At 41.3% G+C, this 24763-nt stretch overlaps 1 protein-coding gene across 1 annotated transcript; it reads left to right on the forward strand.

The window, feature by feature from the left end:
* Window positions 1-8813: 8813 nt before the first annotated feature.
* lfng (LFNG O-fucosylpeptide 3-beta-N-acetylglucosaminyltransferase) lies at window positions 8814-16525 on the forward strand. Its single transcript, XM_067570141.1, has 8 exons — window positions 8814-9398; window positions 13497-13545; window positions 13760-13862; window positions 13952-14105; window positions 14212-14297; window positions 14418-14583; window positions 14703-14788; window positions 14880-16525. The coding sequence occupies exons 1-8, from the start codon at window positions 8979-8981 to the stop codon at window positions 14944-14946; spliced, it is 1131 nt and encodes a 376-aa protein (XP_067426242.1). The 5' UTR covers window positions 8814-8978; the 3' UTR covers window positions 14947-16525.
* The last annotated feature ends 8238 nt before the right edge of the window (window positions 16526-24763 follow it).

The raw sequence follows: 24763 nt of genomic DNA on the forward strand, positions 1-24763 counted from the left end.
GCAAGGGACGGGGGTCTGATCTGGGGTCAGGGCTGCCCAGCCAGATCTCAGCACATCTGTGATGGTGTGAGGGTTCGGCCACAGACGTGATTAGTGTGGCGCCTGTATGGAAGCCTGCAACGGTGAGGGGTGTCTGCCTTCTGAAGGAGATTAATATCAGAGCAGGCAGGGAGGAGCACCTGCCATCCGTCTACTCAAAGACTGGCAGAGGATTAGATCTAACATTATCTGTGTTTGAAGTATAGTCTTCCAGGAGTGCAAATGACATTAAATAACTTGATAAATTCATGGCTCATGCTTGTGAAGCGCAGCAAAAAGAAGCGTGTGAGTAAATCCAGTCTGATATGTAGTTGATGTTCAGGGTGAACCTTACACCCTTCATGTGATTTTTCCTGATATCAGTAACTTGATCTGTTCTATCCCGGTCATGCTATGCAGCATTTGGGTCCCAATCTAACCTGGTCCTGTCATGGATGTCTCCCATGGGAAATCAAAAAGGCTTGTAAGCAGGGCTAATGCTACAGTTTCCCACGGATACTACAAGAGCTAAACGCGGCTGATACTCACAGAGGTCAGCGAAGAATCATGTTTCTGACAGTCTGCGGAAATACATTTGAGAAAATAACATAGCCCCAGTGTGCGCAGATTGGATGATTTGTTTTCAGCGACTATAAATGTTTTACGTTTGCTGTTTAAAATTTTGTCAGAAAAAAAAAAAGCCAACATGCTAAGTCCCTATTCTTTTCATGAGCTCCTGACAGTAGAACAAGGCCTCTGCTAATCCATTTAATATGAGAGGATCAGCCCAGTTGGACCCACCACAAGGGATAAACCGCTGCTCTGTGAGCTGGAAGCTGCTCTTGTTCCCTGGCTGGAGGTGGGCCAACGGCTGGTGCCAGGAATTAATCCCAATAACACACAGAAAGGATTCCCTCAGCTGACCCAGGTTGGACAGTCTGGGAAGAAGGTGCGTTTGTGTTTATGTGTGTGTTTGTGGAGTCCATAATGATGTATTATTTCCTGACAGGTGCCATGCTTAATATATGCCATGTGGAAACCCCTGCTTGGCCCTGATACCCGTTATCCTTTAATACTCAGTCCTCCTGTTGTCATTTAACACCAGATTCTCTGATTTTAATAGCAATTAACGGATCAGGAAAATAAATAACAGCTTTCAAGGCTGGAAATACGATGAGAGATCCCAGAATCCCAGCATTTTTTCAACATTTCAACGCTCAATGTTTTTTTTTTTCTTGCTGTAATCATTCCTCCTGTTCATACAGGCCTTAAAAAGAGAATTTTGTACTAAAAATACTTTATTTGACTAACTCAGACTGCTGACGCCTCATATAAGATTCAGATAAACTTTTAATACATTTTTGCACAAATCAAGGCCTGTAGATTTTGTCCCTCATCTTGGATTGAAGGGGCATTACAGTAGGAAATGATCCTCTAATGGTCAGTATGAACAACAGGAATGATTACAGCAAAAATAAAAACAATGTACATATGGATACCTGACTTTTGTTTAAGACATAATTGAAAATGAACCTGAGAAAAGGAAAAGCATCTCTTCCAACTTCTATAAAGCATTGCGTGTTCAACCAATTACCAGTGTGTCTTCGACAATTAGTCAGCATTTACTATATTGTCTCTCACTGTTTTCACATGTCAATAAAGTCATATAACTGCCCCTACAGTCACATCTGCTTTTCATTGTCATGGCTCCCTAATTTGTCTGGCCTCTCATATTGCTGCATTTCACCCCTCTCTCCCTGCTGAGTTCGCTCTTGGTAAACAATAAACCATGACTGAACTTTGCTTCTCTGCATTACAAAAACACAAACTGAAACCCACATGAGTCTTAAAAATAACAAGTTAAAGGTTGAAATCTTGTAGGCTGTAAAATTGAAGGGGGTAATTAATCATTCAAGTTGCTAATAGACCTGTGGGTGCAGAGCAAACATGCATTAAACTCTTAAATAGCAACAGATGTAGTATATTGTAGAGATGAGTGACCCTGAAATTCTGTCACCATCTGTCTCTCTGGGGTGCCGCAGCATCAGAGGAGAATATTGCGATAAAGCTCAGGAGGCACAAAGCATCTCAGAAATATTCAGACCTTTTTCTGATGGGGGAAAGTTCGTGGTAGTTTCCTTTCAGCCCGCTGGGAGATACCACAAAGCCCCGAGACCTGGGAAGAGGGGAGGTCGCAGAGGTTTGGTCATTTCCAAACAGATCAAGTAACAGGACTCTCTGAAGTGTGAGACCCAAGGGAGTCCCTTCAACTTTTTACCTGTGATCACATGGAAACCAGTAGTCCCATTTTAACTGCAGGAGCTTTTTAGCAGCAATTAATAATGTAACGGTGCTTTTCTGGCCTTTAAATAACAAAAACAGTGTCAGTTGCTTTAGAGATGATCTATAAGTTGTATTTGAGAAAGAAGTATTTCTAATTTCAGCTAGGTTGCCAATAGGAGCATCTTTATTCAGTGTTTCCGCTCATAACTCTGTTCCCAGGACATTATTTCTGTAAACTTTTGACTCCTAAATTGGGAAATAGAGCATCTGGACTTGAACCAGAGACCTCTTGATCTGCAGTCAAATGCTCCACTACTGAACTACACCCCCATATAACGTAACTGGTGATAAGCAAAGTTGAATAATGACAAATTGTCTGTTTAAGAGGAAAGGAACAGATTGTTCATAGAAACCAGTTTTATCCAAATGTGGATGTTAAGAAATGGTGATAAGCACTTGAGATATTAGTTTATTTCTGACACATTTCTGTGCATATTCTAATATCTAACTCCAGTCATTTTCACTGAAGCTGTTACTACTAAACCCACAAGCCTCTAGCCACTCAGATCTCCCTCTGGAAAACAAAAGAGAAAGTACACAATGCGCATAACACCCACAGAGTGTAACCTCAGCAGTTTCCCACCGGAGCTTCCCGCTGCTGCTCCACTCTGCCTGCCGTCCCGTGAGAGTCTGACACATCAGACTGCTCTGTCATTTTCTCAGTATCAGATCCCACAGCCCTATTCTTCCACCATAATACACACACACACACAAACAGATCATATCTCTGCACCTCTTCATGTTCCACAACATAAAGCCCTCCCTGTAACACATGGTGAGAAAAAAGAGAGACAACAAACAGGAAACCATGCTAACCTCCCCCCATCATTCATAATTCGGGCCCTCCCACTAAACACATTTCTGTTTGGAGCTACAGCTTTTTGAGGCTGTAAAGACTAGACAAGACTAGAGTCCTCCCAATTTAAAGTGTCGATCATTTGATGTTCCCAGAACAACAAGGGCTGACACAAAGAGAAAGTGCTGGGAAGCATTAGGCTGACAGGGTGGAAGTAGGGCAGGAGCAGGGGGTGACGAGCAGATCTGAACAGTTATGCAAATAGCCTGTGTTATGCCTGGTTATGTGGAGGATAGTGAAAAGAGAACAATTATGATGGGAGCACCACTTTAAAATAGGACATCAACCACCAGACGTGAGATTTCTGTTTTCACTGCATCCGCAGAGTTGTGTTTTTCATATACTTTGTTCTTCTGCCACCCCATCACACTGGTGAAATGTTCCCTCATTACCATGATTACAGCCACTTTAGTTTATTTTGAGCCAATCCTGCTGCCGTAAATACTATTTACGTTATTTACTCCTGTTTGAGTGACATTTGCTAAAAACTACAGTGCCCAGCTGTTCAAGGAAAGAATTTTGCCTTTTTAAATGTGAAACTCTTTGCATCAATGATACATTCACCTTTAGAGTGCATATACTGTAGTATTTAAAGTATTACTGTAATATAATAAACTGAGGGTTGAAGTAGAACTTATACAACAATCAGGCCTGTTTTGTCCAGATCTAGCAGATATGGAACTGTGGAAGAAAATTTTCTCTCCTAGTCCTTAATTATGGTGATGTTCAAATGTGATGGTTATTGTCAATAAATTCAATGAAATTCAGACTTTTGACTCTCATATAAACTCTTGATAGCGTCTGATACAGTGTCAATGCAGGTAGACAGGCAATCAATCAATCAAACTTTATTTGCATAGCACCTTTCATACAGGTTCATACAATTCAAAGTGCTTCACAGATGACTGACGAGTCGATAATAAGACAGAGCAAATGTAGACAGTACAGTCATTTGAGACTAATGTACACAAGAGAAAAATTATGAAAATGCAATAAAACAAAGTTGATTTAAAAACTAAAATAATAATAAAACTGAGTGAAATGAAAATTTGATTCGCTAAAATAGATAAAAAAGAGAAATAAAATCAATAAGAGAGAGAAAATAATATTAATAATACTAAAATAAAAGATCAAATAAAATTTTACAACATGAATACAATCAAATAAGTGAATAAAATAAAATGAATTAAGTCTATAAATTACTCCTAATCAAACGTCAGGCTAAAGAGGTAGGTTTTAAGTTTACGTTTAAATATATCAACACTTCCACAGACAATGTGTGACTGAGTTAACACCCACAGATATGATGAAGACAACAGATCAAACCCTCATCATTAGCTGAAGAATATAGAACCTTAGTACTTAATGCTAAAACACACCAAGAAAGACACCTGAAAAGGTAACAAAGCCAAAATATGATGGAGTGCAATACTGTGTACAGCTTTACATTAATGGGCAATGATAAGACATGACTGTGGCTGTAACTATGCAGAGCAAATGTTAATGTGGTCATAATATACATTTTCCTGTTTCCTTGGATTTAACCATTTGTGTTATGTTATAACCAGACCCACTAATGTTGTTACCAACACAATCAGTACCATGGACAGAGACTGCCAGGAGCCTTGAACTAACCTGCATTTACCACAAAAAATAAGCTGCTAAAACTCCAGCAGGCTTTACAAGATATTTATTTAACTATTTATTTTTCTTTCATTACAGCCTTTACTCTCCCTGACATGTTTGTAGACACAAGTTGTATACACAAGGTGCTGTTAACTTGTTGTGTACTTGTCTCAGTTAAGCTGTTGCAATCTGCATTTACCACAGTTTTACCTTTTCTCTGTGGGATTTGTGATCTGTCATTACTTTTTTTAAGCCGGTCTGTGTAATGAGTGCCTAATTGCTATACACATATATATATGGTCCAACAAGTGATTAATAATTCCCCAGAAAAGCTTACATATCAATGACAAAGAGAAATCAGTGGCGAGGAAGGATGCAAGGCACTGAATACAGTAAAGCTGTGAGCACTTTTGTGTACTGGTTGGGGAAAATGACCATTCATTCAACGGGAAGGGGGGTGGGGGGGTGGGGGCTTTTCTCAGTACAGAAAACCACCATCTTTCCACCTCATGAAATGTACATTGTGATATGGGAATAAATCAAAGTTGTCAGCAGGTTTTATGTCTCCCTTGAGTTTACAGAGCTCTTAGTGAAAATATAAACCTGGGGGGTCTCTAGTGAATATCATGTTTCTAGCAACAATAAGTGGGTTTGTGCAGTGTGTGAAACAAAGAAGGTTGGTATTTCTTATAATACAAAACATTTGATTGTATTTGGCCAGTTTTGATTATGTGCAGACTTGCCAGGCATGTAATCTGACTCCTCTAACGAGAAAGATATTTTTTGGGGGGGGGGGGGGGAATTCACAACTTATTGGATCTTGGTCATGCAAACATAAGTATGCATGTTATTTCACAACTATGGGTTTTGTGAGGCTTTGAATAATAATATTGAATAATGAAAAGATCAATATTCATTGGTTAATCTGTGTTGGCTGAGAGTAAAGAACAACGGGATGATGATATGGACTAAACCAAAACTGTGTACATTTTTGGATGATAAAATATGAATATGGCACTGAAAAATATGTTAAATGTAATTATTTAACAAAGATCTTGATGTGTCCAGTTGAGATGTGATACCACCTAATGTTGAACTGAAGGTCCAGTTTGGAAGAACAAAAGTGGATTTGTTCAGTGTGCAATTAAAATGATGATTTCCATTTTGTTTTCTATTGTCCTTTTCACTGGCAACTACACAACACTGTGTTTAGTGTTCACTGTGTTTCTTTTCTTTCTTCTTCTACTGACATTTTTCATGTAAATATGTTATTTAAAGGTGGACAAGTTTTTTTCCCCCTTTTTGGCTTTATATATGTGTTACATGACACAGAACAAACTAACTAACTAATTAACAGCTCCTGTCTGATCATTCCCAGTTTGACAACATCAAGTTACTTTGACAAAAATAAAGAACTTGCAACAGCAAATATGAACATTAGCAACACAGTCATACAAAAACATCTATCGATCTAACTATTCCTAAAAATCTAACACTGTGTCAGTATTGGTACGCAAGACAGAGAGTGAGGGACCTCTGTGCAAACTTTTTCATTAATATTAACTGTCTTGTGCATTATTTGTATGTTTTTTCTTTATCTCAGCAAAGGATCTGCAGGTCTTGTGCCCTACTTTGACTGTACATTGTGTTTACCTGGAGGAAGTCAATTCAGATTTATGGGAACTTAGTACTACAGATCAATAAAAAGGGGGTGTATTTATTTGTCTGTGGAGCAGCTGAAGCATTCTCAGCCGTGGTCCTCGGAGAGATTCCTCTAATGTTGCACGAAGAGGGAAACTGAAACCGGGTTCTGAGGGGACGCCGGTCCCCTGGCTCTCACTTCTGGTGTGACCTGTAATTCCATCGGAGCTAGTGTGTCCACGCTGGGAAAATAAACTGAACTGAACACTGATCCCACCGCTCTCATCACTGAGCGTCAAAGCGTAGTCTTACACTTTCACAAACTTCGTTCACATAGAGGAGGACGAACATAGCTGACCTTGAACAGCAGCTTTTTTGAATATAATGTCAAAAACTGGCATCTAGTTGGTACATATTTGAACCAGCCACTAATAAACAAAAGCTTCAAAAAGGAGAAACATTCAGGGAATCATCCTGAGGAATGTTAAACAGACTGAAATAGAAACCAAATCGAAACATTATGCGTTCAAAAGAAAGATGTGGCTTTGTGCTAATGCCTTCCATGCTGGGTCTTTTTTCAACAAGATGGATCTATGTACATTATGCAGTGTATCAAGTTATAGCTGACATCTTACACATATGTTTTCCAGTTTCTGTGGTGTGTATCAGTGAATAAAAAAAAGCTGCAATGGCGTCTTTTGGACAGCAGTGGGATGATCACAGAGATAATTGTGTAATATTTTCATTCCTTACCTGCTGTTTGAGCATCTTACAGTATGTAATCATCTTTGTAAAAGCAGGAACTATAAAGAACAGCCCTTTAATTTCACCATCCGGCTGAGGCTTCTCTGGCCGCTCAGATCCCCCCGACATGCTGATATGATCAGGGGAAAAATCAAGCACACTGTGGTGTTTATTTGCGGGCTTTTGAGTGCTATGGTGAGGAAGTGGGCTCACAGGAATTCAGCAGTGGTCTTGTCTGGGGGGGGGTCAAAGATGAGATGAGGTTGTGAGATGATTTCAAAAGTGTTTTTTCTACTGTGTTTGGTGTCAGCGAAGGGAGCACGAGGTTGAAATACACTGTGAGTGCAGAGGGGAGGTTGACACAACTTTACTTTTCACTTTGCCTTTTTAACAGCTGACATTGTTTTCACTAGTCCAAAAGACCAGAAAAGAGTTTCCGAGGTGGGACGAATGCCCTGCAAGCCCGGCAGAAAGAGGGCGGTTGATGGAAGAAGAATGAAGGCCACAGAGACAACCCCCTCTGCCTGGTTTCTTACACTTGCTCTTAGATGCCTTTTTATGCACAGTTTTAAAAAGGGAACAAAAGGCCTTGTCAGGAGCAACAAAGCAGAGAGGTAACTTATGTGCCGTGTGTCCCAGAATTTAAAAGAATAAAACACCTGCAGTGGAAAGGAAGTTTTTCTCTTGCAGATTTTTTGGAAAAGAACACGATATGGCTACATATGCAAAGAAACACAGAGGAGTTAAGAGAAGCAGGATGTGTTTTAAGATCCATTAAAGACATGAAGGATGTCATTCACCTTAAAGGCCAGCACTGACTTTTTGGGAGTTTGGTACCAAAACCATCCTAATTTGGATATTGTTAATTATCTCAGGATAACAGAGCATTCACTGAGGTCATTTTGGCACCAATATTGCACCACATTCAAAGCTGTCCTTTAAGAACTCAGTTTAACCAGACATTCCTTTGATACTAAATCTGTTAGTTGCTGAGAGTTGGGTGTTTATTGAGGCTCCACCAGCTGCGTGTCGGCCTAAATGGAACTTGTGTCTTTGGTCAGTGTCCCAGCGCCAGACGGCACTCAGTTGTGAGAGCCAGAATTTGAATAACAAGTGTTCAGGAATGGCCAACTGTTTAGAGTCCTCACAAGGTCAAAGAGGAACAATAGAGCCTGTTTCTCTGGTGAACACCCGGCTCACACTCGGCTGAATTCAAATAGCTTCACCTTGAAAGAGAAGAAAAATCACTCTGAAGTCCCCGATTTCAGACTCAGATCTGGAGAATTAAGCTTTTATCAAACGAGTGACAGTGTGAATGATGCAGGTTTGAAACACACCTTTGCTCTTGAACACCTGCACTACTTTTGTTTTCCTTGGCCCAGTCCTTCACTCAAATGATCTGAAAAAGTCAAACTGCAAGTCACACACACACACACACACACACACACACACACACACACACACACACACACACAGATAGCCATAACCACGCCCCATTATAGCGTCACTGGCTGACATGCTGCATTCAGGGACCTCCCATGAGGCGTGGCCAGCGTAGAAGCTTATATATGCCCCCTCATAGCATTACAATTATTTGCTGTCCAGCAATGCACAATAACTAACCTTTCATTTATAATTTTTTGTTCCTCTGAGAGAGAAAAAAAAATACCATATGGACTTTGCATTGGGAATTCGTTGCTCTGCTTCATAGTTTTTAGTCTTTTTTTTTTTTTTTTTTTTAGGTTCAATCATGTTGAAAAATAATGGAAAGAAGACCACTATCTCTGTAGCCAGCACAGCATGTCTCTGCCTGCTGCTGCTCCTGGTCGCTGTGCAGCATCACCGGGTTCAGGTGGATGAGGTGACGCACGGAGAGGACTCCGGGACGCGCTCTCTCCTCCAAGATGCCGCGCAACAGGAGGATGGGGGCGACGCACAGCCCGGGAGCGCTCAGGTTAAGAAAGGATTCTCGGCGTACTTCACCAAGCTGACCCGGGGACGGAGGGAGGTTGAGAAGCCCGCACGCTCCTCTGCGTCCGCCGCTGACCCTCCTCCGGCCGAGGACATCAGCGCTGATGACATCTTCATCGCCGTGAAGACCACCAAGAAGTTCCACCAGTCCAGGCTGAACCTGCTTCTGGACACTTGGATCTCAAGAAACATGCAGCAGGTAAAGGAAAAAAAAGTGCAAAAATTGATAGGCTACTTATTCACTTGCCGCTCATCATCAAATACTGTTCATGCACGAGCTGAAAATTAAGATGAAAGCTTATAGGTTTTGGGGAAATGATGTGTTTGTTTTCTGGGTTGATGTCATTGCTGCTGAGCCTGTGTTGCCAACATGCAGGTGAAGCCTGTTATGATCGCTGCTTCTTCATTGTTCCCCTTGTCACCAGATGACACTGAAATGTCCACACAACCCTTGTTCACCATACTGAATTTCCCCGGCTCTGTCACTTTTTTTTTTTTTTAAATTCTCCTCTGAGTGACATGTTCCTGAAAAACGGAGGGAGCAGTTTCAAGACTCCCTCTTCTCCCCTCTTGCAGCCCCCCTCTTCTCCCCACTTTCTATTATCCCTCCTCTTGTGGGTGTCCCTGTGAATGCCCCTGGTGCAATGGATGCTTCACAGCACCGACTCCAGCGCTGTCCCCCTTCCAGCACTAACAAAGCGTCTTTCTGAAGGGGGAAGAAAAGCTTTCCCAGCCCCTTGTCTCCCCTCTCTCCATGGGAACGTGGGAGCTGAGTCTGGGTCAAGCATACGGAGGGATGGGAAAACGGGGGCTTCGTTAAGGGGATGCCAGGGACAAAGGGGTGCATCTATAGGCAAGTTTGTGCCGGGAAGTAGCACGCTGAGAATGAAAATGTGCGGCCTTGAGAACCAAGCTCCTTTAGAGGGTGCACAAAGACACTCATAGCTATAGCGTGGTGAAAACAGTGGCCAGTCAAAGTGATTTTATCCTGCATCCAGAGGTGACACATGTGCTTTTCCAAAAGTCTGTTTAATTTGTCTTGGGTGCTGTCACACACAGGTTGGGGAGAAGTTTCTTCTCTTTGTGTGGTGATAAGGCTGAGATGTGTTTAATGCCTGTAAAACTGTCTGTCCACAGATTAGACAGAATTAGGATTACCCCGCATAGCTGTCCGGGCTTCTTCAGCATCAGTGTATATGTGAAATGGTGGTGCTAATTAGCTGTAATTACTGTACTGGATGATGTTAGTTAACCCATATCCGACAACAGCAGGGCTTATAGGCAAGGCAGCTGGTGGGTGGCTGCGTGGATAAAAAGGATAGACTGAGCCCACAATGCAAGAGGGAGTTCCTGGAGGAAGGGTGCCAGGTGGTCAGGAGAGACAGAACAAAAGACGGCCATATGATGCTCCCAGTTCCCACCGTGTACATATGGCCATCCTTAACATTCAGGTTTGATTCTCACACTCAGCTGATGAACATCTGTGGATCACTTTTATAGCTGTAGACACAAGGGACAAAAGTATTATTTCTGGTAAAAGCTGCTGTTTAGACGACTTTAATTTCTGACTGCTGCTGTTACTTTTCTTGCTCCAAGTGAGATCTCTTTACTCTCATGCAGATGGAGTTGCTATCTACTGCTGTTTACATGAGAATAGGGAAGGTAGATTATCTCTCTGATAGTTTTGTTGACACAATAGTGCCTGGGGCCTACTTAATCTTTGAGCCCATTCATTTTTTTGTTTGGAAAATCCAACCAGTTATTATCTTTATGTAAATGATTACCTGTTGTGGCTAATGAATTCCAAACCCAATTTATCTGTTAATTGGTGCTTTTGAAACAAAAAGTCTCCTTTTCAACTTTTACGTCTACAGCACCTCTTCCTGTTTTCTATTATTTCCCCATTCATCACCCTGCCTTACTGAGAGAAAGAGAGGTCTTAAAACAAAAGAATAAAATGGATCACAGTATTTCCTGCCTCAGACTCTAGATCCGCAGCATCAAGACAGCTTAATCTCAAAGTTGGAGATTCTAGACCCCCCCCCCCCCCCCATCCTCCTCCCTTTTTCCTAGACTGATTTATAAATCTGGCACGTAGCTGCGTTATCAGAGCCTATATTCATTTTTCAAGTGTCTGAACAGCTGGCACCAACATCCTCATGGTGGTGTGCCATGCATTCCTCTTTTAGGAGAAGGATAATTAGCCAACGCTCCAACAATGAACGCTTTTAGCATTTAGAGAGAGAAAAAAAAAAAAACACTTGGCGCTGTAGTTGGGTCAATAAAATGGCTTAACTATGAAGTACAAGTGGTCAGAAAGTGGGCGGGTTGTCATTGAAGAGGACAGCCTGTTGTTAAAAATGTGTGCCAGTTGTTTTAGAAATTACTTTAAAGGGGGCTACTTTTAGGAGCGCTTTGTCCTGCCGCGGTGATTCGAGCTCTCCTGTGAGCTGTTTTACAAATCGTTTGTCCTGATGAAAAGTGCTGAAATGCTTTGAATGTGCGGGACAGGAGGGGGAAGGAGTCAGGGTGGAGGTGGTTGATAGAAGGAGGGGAGCTTGGTGCCCTTCCTTCCCGTAGAGCTGGAGACAGCCAGCCAGGCACCACGCTCAGCTCAGACAGGGCCGTGCCAGGCTTTCCTGTGGTCAGGAGTGCAGTCTCCCCCCTTCTTTCTTTGCTCTCATCTCCCTCTTCTCCTCACCCCTCGACTCTTATCTCTGCTTCACACACAGGCATCTCTTTTATTTTTCTTTTTGGTATAAATTAGTATTCCATGTAAGTAACTGTGCTTTTAAGTTTCAGTTAGAGAACAAAGACAGAAAAAAAAACCCTTCCCCAGGGGGCTTCTCTTTAGTTAACTCCTGCAGCTGTATGCAAATGCTGGCAAACATATTTAGAATTTACCCAGTGGAGACTTTACCCAGCATGAAAACTCTCAGCATTGTTCTATTCAAGAGGCTCTGGCCATGTATGTGGCTCAGAGGGAGCGGAGGGGGAAGCGGGGTAGGGGGTGAAGTGGGGGTGAATGGCCACACACGGTTTTCGATTTACTAATCAGCAGTGAGATTCCACCCCTTCTCCTCCATCCTCCCTCCCTCCCCTTCCTCTCTTTCTGTCAGTGCCCTGGCAGCTCTGGCAGCTGCCTCAGTGATTAGGCTGTCTATTCAACAGGATTTAAAGCAAACAGCGCCAGCCTCTGATCCCTTCACCAGTGAAATCACCACCCTTCCTTAAACAAATACAGGCTCACGGCTTTAGCATCGTGCAACATCTGCTCACAGTTTATGCCACAAACGGCTCGAGCCGCCTTGCTTTGTGCAGAAAAAAAAAGAAAAAAGCGGAGTAGAAAGATGTGTCTTTTATTTCAAGTAAAGTCAGCGGACTGCTGAGATGCAGATCACCGATCAGCAGGGTTTGCATGATTGTGGGTAAAGGCTGACAAAAGGTGCTCTGTCAGTGAAGGTTAAGGCACCATGACCTGGCGTGTAGAGACACGTGGCGTAGATAAGGTAGCGTGATGTTCGGCAGGTGCTGGCTCACCTCAGGTGAAGTGTAAACAGACCGCTGGCGGTTACAAAGCCCGAGGCCGGCACCTTTTTCATCAGCACTATTCACCACCTTGCACCTGCTCGGTGTGAGCTATCATAAAGAGGAGACTAATCCCTCCCTGCTCTTTAAAGAGTGTTCCTGTAAGGTGCCCTTTGTTGTGAACTCCTTTTATGACTAACTGCTACATTTAACAAGCACCTGTAGTCTCGTGGGTTTGATTCTTTTAACCTTTTGTCAGTCATACAGCAGCAGCATAGAGGACAGAGATTCTGTTGGCGGTTTATCATATAGTCACTGACTGTAACATTTGAATGATACTGTTCTTCATTCAACATGTTGAAGCTCGGCAGCAGGTCCAGCACAGAGGATGGGGCTCGGGCCGGGGGATGGGATGCATGAATGGGGTGTGTGTGTGTGTGTGTGTGTGGGGGCGGACAGTCTGCCTCCTCCTTTGTTCTATGTCTGGGATGCTTCGGGGCGGCTGCATAGTTGCCATGGAGAGAGTGAAACGCAGGACAAAAGGCCCTTATTAGAGCAGGGGGTTGTTTAACTCAATGTGTTTTCCACTGCATAAAAGACACGTTGATTGATGCTAATCACACCGGGCTTCATATGAGGAAGGAGGACTTTGGACACACTGCTGAATTGGGGTCGATCGTGTGACCGCTTCACATGATCAAGTGGTTTTGATTTTTTGGGCTTCAAAGACCAAGTCCACTTATCTGTTATTTCCCTTGTTTGCTTACAGACCTACATCTTCACAGACGGAGAAGATGAGGAGCTAAAAAAGAAAATTGGTAAGTTTTATGAGGGGGGTTTCATGTTGGGAACAGAGATGCACATTGTATTAGAAAGAGGCTGAATTTATGAGAAAACAAATCACATCTTAAAGGTCATAAAAATTTTGCTTTGAGCTTTTTGCCTCCATGAAAGATGATATTAAAACACATAGAGCCTCCATTGATGCGGCTCTCTTATCTAACTCATATTTCTTTCATATTGATGCCACAGGGAGTCATGCAATCAACACCAACTGCTCCGCAGCTCATAGCCGACAAGCTCTGTCTTGCAAGATGGCGGTGGAATATGACAAGTTCATAGAGTCTGGGAAAAAGTAAGTACATATTTATTTCAGATTCTGATGATTGTTGCCTTCGTCTGAACGTCTCAGGATCTAATGATGCTTCTGTTTCTGCTTCTTAGGTGGTTCTGTCACGTTGATGACGACAACTACGTGAATGTTCGGACTCTTGTGAAGCAGTTGTCCCAGTATCCCCACACCCAGGACATGTACATCGGTAAACCCAGCCTGGACCGGCCCATAGAGGCCACAGAGAGGCTGGGGGACAATAAGATGGTGCGTAGAAGAAGAATCTTGTTTTTTGTGTGCGTAATATTTTCAAGATCATGTTGTTGTTTTTCAGATAATGCTGTGTATTAAACTTTTCCATCACCTCTTGTAGAAACCCGTCAACTTCTGGTTTGCTACCGGAGGAGCCGGCTTCTGTGTGAGCCGGGGTCTGGCACTGAAGATGAGCCCGTGGGCCAGGTAAGATACAGATTTACAATCCTGAATCATTATCATCTCACTTTTCAACTTCTGCCTTCACATCAGGGTGCGTCACATTAACGCTGACCGGACGTCTGTCCATTTTTCTTGTCTTTTCAGCGGCGGCCACTTCATGAACACAGCGGAGAAGATCCGCCTGCCTGACGACTGCACCATCGGCTACATCATCGAGTCAGTTCTGGGGGTTCCTCTGACCCGCAGCAACCTGTTTCACTCCCACCTGGAGAACCTGCAACAAGTGTCAAGATCTGAGATTCACAAGCAGGTGAGAGGCTCAGCTCATCCTTTTTTCATACACCATCGGAGTGCTTTGGAGCATAGAGGAAGCATGAGAATGGAGCGTTTTTTACATGTGTTTTACGTTCCCTATCATTTGTCTTTCAGATCACCCTCAGTTATGGGATGTTTGAAAACAAGAGCAATATCATCAATTTGAAAGGAGCTTTTCCTGTGGAGGAGGATCCATCAAGGTGAGAGATTGCTCTGAATTTAAAGACACTTATTTCACCTCAGTTTCACACACAAATCTAACTCTTTTTTTTCTTTCTCTCTTTCTTTCAGGTTCAAGTCTGTGCACTGTCTCCTGTATCCAGACACCCCATGGTGTCCTCCCCAGGTTGCCTTTTAGGGCGACCGCTCTTTTCTCATCCTCGTCCCCGTCGTGCCTCGGTATCTGAAAGGCTCGTGGGGACCAGTGTTTGGTATTAGACCGCGCGGCTGCTGTATTCTTGCTGCAGTGGTGCGCGGTCTTTAATAGTTTTACTGGGCTGCTGTGCGGCCCGCCTCGGGACTATTCCTTCCTGTCCGGAGCCAGGACCTCGCCCCATACTGCTCGGGCGGAGGATTCCAGCTCTCAGACAGGAAGTTGCTTTCAGCGTTAAGCTTTGCAGGCAATCAGTTGAGCTTTGTGATGTACGTATATGTTGCTTGTAAATGTATCTGCAATTCTCATAGAATGTATTGTCATATATTCAAGCCTTTTTGCCAGCTTCACATTAACATTAACTTGTTTTAGCTTTTTAAAAATTGAAAGCCATACAGGTCTATCTTTGTAGGCTTTTGGGCTTTTTTATCACATATAATTGGCTTTTCCAGGTATTTTTGTTTAGATCTTTTTACTCAGATGACTCCGGACAAACGCTGTAATATGAAGATGTTGTTGTGCTTTTAAGTTAACAGTGTTATTTCTCCCACAACTTGAGCTGGCAGTAGGCAGATTTCCAAATGCATCCTTAGGTGACCTAATCTGAGGTATATCAGGACAAAGCACTTTTGATATTTTAGGTGGCCTGACCTAATTTACGTCCTATAATGACATACTTCAGATTTGTGTCAAAACTAACAAAAAAAAAAGAAGAAAAAAACGCCCTCAAAATCTCAACATCTATTCATTCTTATGTATTTAATAACACTCCTTGCATTTGTAACAATCAGGGAAAAATAATGAGTGGAAGAGATTTTGATTTGGGGGTCGCAATCAGCTTTTGAAATGCTTTGAAAAAAAAAAATGTTTTATTTGTTTGAAATTGCACAGCTTAGTTTCAAATGAGCTGATTGTTTGCTCCTGGAAAGACGCTCACCTCCAAACCTTCAACAGTTCCGACTCCTTGCTTGGACGGATGCCATTTGAAAAAAGAGCCCAAAATAGAAAGAAAAAAAAGCTGTATGAGTCAATGGCATCCAAATAACAACCACATGTGTAATCTGAGCCGCAGTCTATAATAGTTTGCACAAAAGACTGATGAGCCTCTCTGTTTTTATTAACATGAATGTTTTGTATTTACACATAATAGCGGCTGTCGAGGCCTGTGAGGTGAGAACTTAACAAGAGCAACATCAGTGTTTCCACATGGAGGTGTTTCGATCCCTCTGTGTCATCTCTCACCCATATTGGGTTGCACTGTACATCTTGATTACAGTATTGTGTACTGTACTTTTTGTTTAAATTAGTAGTGATTGTATATGTTTAGAATGTAATTCCCTTGGTGGTTTACATACGCTTTTAATGACCTGGACATGATTTTGTACTGCTTTGAACTGTGCTAAATGACTGTGGTGTTTATTCTCCAGTATCTGGAGGGTTCGAACAGTTCATTCCCAATACTGGCTTCTCAGGGATTATGAGCTGATCCTGGTATTAACTACCATGGGACCCACGGTGGGACCTAAAACTTTGAATAAAAGTGCATAACCACTGAGAAACTTTACATATTTTGGTCATGTCTTTATTTGACTTTCTTCCATGTTCACAATTCATCAGTTATTTACTTATTCAGTGCTTTCATGTCACTTGACGCTTAGTCAAGTGGAAAATGTGGTGGAAAGAAAACATGTAGTTCACATTTACACAACCAGTTGCATGTTGTTGCAGCGAAAACCAGAAGAAACAACATGTTGACCTCAAAGGAAATGATGCCATTAGACAACCACTGGTGCAAAGTACATTCATTTAACAACTATGCTTAAGTACATATTTGAGGTATTTGTACTTTACTTGAGTATTTCCATTTTTATGATACTTTATACTTCAGCTTAAAAAGTTAGTTATTGGTTACTTTTCTGAATTTTACATGAAAAAACAAATGATAGTGTAAAAGCAGTGTGTAGCTGAGGTTCCTTGTCATGTTTCAGATGTCTATGTGGTGTTAGAGGTTCCACCAAAGAGGGATTTCCTCTCTAAACCTCTGAGATGGTTTCATTTAAAATAACCATTTGTGTCCCCAGAAGGTAATATTATCCAAAAATGACATAGGCTACAAATCTGTGTAGCAGAACTTTGTTTTTTCTTCTTTCCTATGGCATTAATCTTATAAAAAATCTGACCCCCATGTTGGGAAAACTGGACTAAACTACATAACTGTAAATAAAGCAGTTAAAACGAGCTCGACCAGCTACAACAAGAAAACGCTGCGTACACATTTATGCATCAGTATTAACAATCTCAGTAACAAAGGCAAATGCTTTTACTTTTACTTTCACTAAAGTCTCCCTCCACTCAAAAAATGTGTTTGTCTTATTGTTCCTTTCATTGGATGCACTTCACTGTGTCTGTTCAGAGTTTGACATTAGAGATCTATCTTCACGTTCGTCTCCTGAAGTCGGAAAGTTTCTCTGCGCTCACTGGAAATCTGAGTGTAAGGCTTGTACCTATGAGCATGATTTGTGACATCACTACTAGCTCGGAGACAATAACAGTCCAGTATGCAGCTTTCACAAGTGTGATATGGAAACTTGAAGCCTCCAGCGCACAAACACTGAGAATGGATGTTACAGTAAAGTAGGAGACATCTCATTTCTAGCAATTAAAGCTTTGAAACTGAAACTATTTACATATATTCGTAGATTCTGGATTTTTCAATGAGGGAGAAGGAGTAGATGCTTTTTAAGAAACTATTGAACTGTTTATAAAAAAAATACAGCATATAAGACACACTTTATTATTCCAAGCAGTTGATTTTTATATGTCTTAAAACATGTCTGAAGGGGGTCTTTAAGTAGGATTTTGAATACAGGACTTTTACTTGTAATTTTTACATGAATATTTTGGTGTTTTTACTTTAGTAAAGGATCTGAATACTGATGCTGGCAGTACAAAGCTCCATTTAGTGTGTGAAGTGGTTCTTCTGTGACAAACTTCTTCCGTCCAAATCGTCTCCCTGCGTGAGGCTGAAAACTTGGGCCTCGGCTCTGTGTGTAAGTTTTAATTCTGATAGCGTAAAAGCTCAGTCTGACTGTATTTATTATTCTGCAGCTGCTGGTCTGGGAACAGACGTAATTGCAATAGCAAACATTAAGAAAAGATAAACAGTGGGAAACCACCAAAGGACAGTAATCACATATAACAACTGCCATTCATTCAAAGTTGCTCACAGATGTGACAGATTGGTATGTGTGAAGGATTACTGATGCAGAGGGATTACAAATGAGATGGAGGAAATGGTTTTAGGCTACTTTAAATCACACACACGCCTACTTTATTTCCTCTCATTGCAATGCTGCACATGTAGACTTCTGACTGATTAAAAAAATGCCTTTTAACAATTTCCAAGTGAAAACAAACACTATGAGACTGCGATACCCTGCACGTCTCTGCAGTTATTACTTAAAAATGTTGCAGACAAGTGACAGTTTTGAGAGTCTGAGCTTTAAAAAAGATTTAAGGCCGATTAGACCAACACTCTAATGATTTGTTATTTGTGTAAAAACCATTCTCCTTTGTAAGAAAAGATCAAACCGCTTCTGATCCGATTACTGTTTGCACATTCACAGCTTGCCAATTTAATCATACAAGAGTTTTACACTTAAGCCACATGCCCTCTTTTCCCATGGGTGCAGTGCCAGAGGAGGGATCGCTCTCATCCTCGTGTTCGCAAAGCCGAAGAAAGCCAATCGACCGTATTTGTCACCGAATTAATGGTGAAAGCTACCAATCACAACTGCCTCGATTGTCTCATTTCATTCAAAGTATGATTTGAAACTTCTGTACAGATTTATTGGAAACATTTTATGAGTCAACCGAGAGAGAGAGAGAGAGGAAAGTGGGCGCAGATGACTGATGTCTGTTTGAACATGAGATTTAGACACATGAAAGACTTCAGCTTTTCCCACTATACATCTCTGGAAGGCAAAGCTGTGATTATGGTTTGTGGTGGGGATGTTTGCTTCGAGCAATTTGTCTCCCATGGAAGGCTTTGGTGATGGATCTTTGGCTATGCGCTCACTAGGTTGCAGCCTGCATGTGCCTCTGGTGGTTGATAGTGATGATATTTTACACTGATAATTAGGAAAAAGTGCAAATATTCAGTGTTTTTCCCTGATTCTTATGCTTGGAAAATGTTCTGAAGCTGCATTTTTTATCACAATGTTGGAAGGAGAATTTGCAATACCACAGTGAAAAAAATAGTCCATTACAGGTGAAAATCCTGCCTTCAAGTAGAAGAACACAAGTATTACCAGCAAAATGTAATTAAAGTATGATAATACTCATTATTCAGTCAAAATGGCTTCTGACAGTTAGATTAGTGGAGTAGTGAGTGGTAAGAATCAGGAAAATAACTATTGTAGTAACAACATCTGTCAGATGAACCGTAGTGAAGTAGAAGTATAAAGTATATACTGAAGTACCTCAGAATTGTACTTTCACCACAGGCTAGTCAGTTTTTTGCTAAATATTTACATTTTCTAAAAGTTTTAATGGAGTATTTTTTACATAGAGGTATCAACACTTTTACTTGCTTTTACCCAAAACGATTTGGCTTCTTTCTTCTTCCTCTGCAAACTTCATCACAAGGTTCAAGTTTCAGTTTAATTGTGATTACACAATGCAGGATTGCACAATGAATTTCAGTTGTGGCCTTCTCCACACTACACACATAGACAATGTTCTTACAAATATTAGAATAGAGTAAAACAATCAACTTGGCGGTAGAATAGAACAAAGTGTATAAAAGCTGCACTAAAGAGGAAATACTGTATTATATATAGATGGAATATACAGTTTTAAAAGTTTGGAACCATTCAAGTGAATGGGAAAGTGGTCTCAGACTACAACTATATACTATACATACATATTTGTATAAACTATATATATACAAATATGCATGTTATGTGCATAACTTAAACATGATATGACGATAGCAGATTAGGCCTTCATGTCTTTAAATGAAACATCAGTACCATGACTGAAAGCATAAATCTGATATAACATCTGCAAAAGACTCTTAGCGGTGGAATATTTTCAGTTTTGCATATGTCCGGCGTGGTGACAGGTGAGAGATTAAAAGAACACAAACATCCAACTGCAGACGTCCAACCCCGCTGCACCACCTGCCTGTCAGCGGAGCTATGGTGATATATGACTGGAGGCTGTTGCTGTGGCTGATTATCCACCAATGATAAAGGATCCAGTATCCAAAATATCTATCATGTTCTGTTTACAAAACATAAAACGTCCCACATGACATGTGTCTGTCTCGGTTTGAGAGAAATTCAGCTTTTCTGCCCACTTTTTTTCCACTGTAGGGAGAAAGCAGATAAAAAAAACATGTGTGAGTGTCTTATTTGTCACCCACGTAATGACCTGCTTGCTTGAACTGGAAGTTGACATCAAGCAGTTGAGAGTTTTACGATTGTTGCGTCTGGTTCTCAACCATTTCTGAATGAGAGAGAGTTTAACTTTTTAATCTTAAAATCCCACAACTGATTATTCTGTATATCATGCTGTCATTTCAACTAAATTTGTTTATGGAAATACACAAAATAGTAGAAAAACAGTCTCATGAGTATCATATGACAGTTGATTATCCTTCAAAACTTGTCAAACAGTGAGATGATGTTTTCTGGAGCGGAGCTGTATTAATTTACACAAAGATAGATTTACTGAAACATAAAAACATGTTTATACCGCTGGCTGCGTGAGTCCTAACAATGACATTATTTTAGTGCTGTCTTCCTGCTGAGTGACAGGAAACATTGCAAGTCTGTTTGCAAGTTTTCTACCCTGCTGATTGTAACAAAAACACCTGAGTGTGCTTTTTTTCACCTCCCATCACAGAGCTGTGAGTACAAGATGTGAAATTTCACAACTCCGCAAAGCCACAATGATTTTATTTGCTTGACTCAAAATGCAAAACAGTGGCCTTAACTGCCAGTAAAAATGGAAAACCCCAGAGTGGGAGGCGAGGAGGTGTTGGGAGTTTGAGCAGAAATGAACTCTGATCCGTTGAATGCCTCAGAGGAACATTCCTCAGAGTGCAGGGGATTACAGAAGACGGTGGCCACTTGCACATTGTCTTCATGACTTTGCTTCGCTATATCAGTCGGTCTCCAATTAACAGCCCACATTGTCTGCAGGATTAGGAGCGGCGGGACAATTCCCATTGGCTCCACAGAGAGATCTCACAGCAACTGGCACAGGCCTTAATCCTACTCAACATGTGCTCCAAAGGGCTGCCGAAGTGGGAGTATACTAGTATAATCCAGGTATCACGTATCGCTGCTGTAGAGGGACTTGAACTTTGTAGTAAGCAGCACTTGAGTGGAGGATTTGAAGAATTTGGAGGCAGACCAGCATGCCTGGCTCAAGCTGACCTGGACCTTTTTTTTTTTTTTCGTCTCTGTTGGAAGATGTACTGCAGGAAATGATTTTGTCTTGTTTTTCTTGAATAAATTTAAGTAATCCTGTGAGTCACTGGAATAATCTTAATATTTTAAGAAAAACATGCAGGCTTTTGACATAAATCGTCATAATTAAAGATTTTTGGCTTTTTTTTGATAGTGACAGTAGAGATACAAACAGGAAATGAGAGAATGAAGGAGAGAGACATGCAACAAAGGGTTACATGTCTTAACCCCTTAACATCCACCCTTTTTATAGAATTTTCGCCTATTTGGCATACCCAAATGGAAAAGCTCATAACACAAGAACTGTAAGGCCATGATGCATGTATTAGGCTTCATTTCACAAGTGACATCTTCTAGTTTCTGGAAATGTGTTTGTTTAGCATGTGGCTAAAACACAAACAAAACTAGATCAGTTCAAATAAGGCTAAAAAAAAAAAGTGTTTTTGGTCCTTGTCTATAACGACTCATATTTGAATAACAATAATTAAGACATGCTTTATGCCAGAACCGTGCAGAACACCTTCTACATCTTTTCAACCTGTATAATATTCCAGACCTCGAGGCCGAACCTTATGGGAGGTAGGGAGTTTTTAGTTTGTGGTGTCACTGGTGTCCCCGAACCTCTCCAATCATCTCAAAGTGGCCAAATTGTGCCAATTGCTTTTACTCATTACTGCGTGATGCTACCGTTTACAACTGGCTTAAGCATGTCACTGGGGACCCCGTGGACGTTAAACAGTTAACCGCCAAGACACCAGACCAGAATTGTTGATTTTAACTCTTAAAATGTTTTTTTTAAATCAATATTCTAACATCAATCTCACTTTTCATTGAGATTGAACAACTACTAAGTTGTTGGAGTTGTTGTAAGTTGTTCAAGTAATTTTGTACTTATTAATGTTGGGTTATATAAAATGATAAATAATAATCCTTCATTTTTAGTGGCAACAAGTTTGCAGAAAGTGTTTAACTTCATACATTCAGTGTTAGTTTCACTAATGTGAACTTCATTTATTGGGTGATATTCATCCTCATACTGGTTGTTTGAAGAAAAGGTATAAAAAAATATGATTGAATCATTTAACCACATTACTGTTGGTGATTTAATGGTCAGATAACTGTCTGTCTAGTTTACGCAGCAGCATAAAATCAACAATGAGGTCATTTGCATTAAAGTAAAATAACTGTGTCATCTGTATACAAATGCAAATCAGGATGCAAATGATGGCAGCCATGTTTGACCAGCATTAACTTAACCTGATAAAGAGATTTTGTGTCTTTGTGAAGACATAAGAATTTTAGTTTATCCTTGTAAAATTGAACCAAAACCACTTAAAAAGGCTGCGTCTTAATGCAAAAACCTTGACTGTTCCCCTTGTATAAATTGTGTTTTTGAATGTTTGTTGTAACTTTGGTAATAAGGAAACATTAACGTAGCAGCTGTGAGTTGAGATAATGCGGTTAAATCTCTGATGTGGACTCGGTGGTGAACCGCTGGATCATGACGAAGACTTCAGATGACTTTAAAAGAACAGGAAGGAAAAGGAAATGCTTGAGAAAGTCATGAAGCATCACAGCGAACAGGAGGATCTCTGTGTGGAGTAGGAAAAGGGATAACTGGACAGCTCCATAAATCCCTCATTGGATACGTGCTCCCTCTGACTGGTCCGGGTGACGCGTACAAAGGAGGTGGTGAGGTGTGAATAACGTGAGCACCGACTCCCAGGACACAGTTGCCTCCCTCTGAGCCCTCGCCACAATAGAGACAAGCAAGGCTCCCTGTCTCCTTGACTGCCTCTCCCTCGTAGGCACGGCGGCAGCAACAATGAAAGCAGGATTCCCTCCAGAAGCGGGACACAAAAGGTGCTCACGTCCTGCGTTTGCATTCACTCTTCGCTTTGCCTCATCTGTCCTGTGGTGACAAGGTGCACATGTTGACAAATGAGTGGTTAAAGTGAACACACTGTGAGCAGTGAAGAAGAAAAAGATCCGGTGCTGCTTATAGTTCGACCTCCTCTGTACAGACTGCACAGTCACAAAGGGATAGAACTCATATTTTATCTCATTAACTATAAATCCTACATGCTTTTTTTTTATTAAGCCGAGCATTTCCAAAGCATACAATTAATTTCAATACTCAGTGAAAATCAACTTCATGAGATCACATGTCAAAACCTTGTTTTAGAGCGGTACTCTTTTGTTGATACTGACAGATCTGAGGTTTGGCTGCTGAATAGTAACATTTTAATGCAAGATATGACAAGATTTACATCATACTTTTCACAACAACCATCCAATGTATGACACTTTTCTGCAGTGGTCCCTCAAATTTTAGATGTTTGGGCTTGAAGGCACCAGCAAGAAGGGTCTAATGTCCACTATAAGACTGTGTAGTTTGATTTCCACACTACTTGCATGCAGAAATGTCTGAAATACATCTAAATATTGATGGTAAGCTTTGGGAAAATGCCAGTTAGTTATGAACTGTAGACATGATTTTTAGTAGATAAGGTTAAAACATGCAAAACTGTAGATTTATGCTCTGATACATCATTTCCTGTGGGTATAAAGAAAGTTTCCACCTGAATTTCATTTGAATAAAAAGTAGGTATAAACTCTCAGTAATATGTGGTGGTACGCTCATTGCTCTGTTGTTAAGGCTGATAAAATGGGGGCGTTTTTAAATGGAAGTCTTGCCTTGTGCAGCTCAAACACTCTCGTGTGTCCCCTGTCCGTCATGCAGCTGCTTGGCAGAGGGAGAGCTGTGGTCCGTCCACCTGGCAGTGAGCCCAGTCAGACTCAGGAAGTGTCTGTGTGGGGGGGGGGGGGGGGGGGGGGGGGGGGGGGGGTGTGGGGTGCGGTGTGGGGGGGGGGGGGGGTCAGAGGGTGCAGGCACCCCCCACTCCATTCAGCTCCCCACCTCAAAGCATTAGTAATGCATTCCTTCAGTCCAGCAACAAGCAGGGTAATTCAATTTCCTCGACAGTGAGGCCGTGTGAAATTTCATTTGCATCTCTGCTCTCTGTGTGCAGGACGGGTTGTAAAAACTTAAATGCCGCCGTCATGCTTTGTTTGTTTACTGCTTTGTTTAGTTCGGCCCCCACAATAAACAGCGGGGAACCCAGGAGATGATGTAATCTCTACATTCATCTCTCGAGACAGAAAATAACTCAAAAGATCAGAAAAAAAAGCATTGCATTTCCTGCCAAAATTTGTATTTTTGATTGCCTAAAAACCTTTTTAACAGTGCATATTTGAACTGAATCTGACATTGTAAAATCCATTCCCTCTCTTTCTTTCATAATCCATTTCAACACCCCAAC

This window comes from Thunnus thynnus, chromosome 17, assembly GCF_963924715.1.
Source record: "Thunnus thynnus chromosome 17, fThuThy2.1, whole genome shotgun sequence".
Lineage (NCBI taxonomy): Eukaryota > Metazoa > Chordata > Actinopteri > Scombriformes > Scombridae > Thunnus > Thunnus thynnus.

Excerpts from the sequence above, each read along its gene's own strand:
- lfng (XM_067570141.1), top strand. The coding sequence starts at position 8,979 with ATGTTGAAAAATAATGGAAAGAAGACCACTATCTCTGTAGCCAGCACA. Across the intron at positions 14,106-14,211 it reads GGCTGGGGGACAATAAGATG|AAACCCGTCAACTTCTGGTT; the intron begins GTGCGTAGAAGA and ends CACCTCTTGTAG. Across the intron at positions 14,789-14,879 it reads GTGGAGGAGGATCCATCAAG|GTTCAAGTCTGTGCACTGTC; the intron begins GTGAGAGATTGC and ends TCTTTCTTTCAG.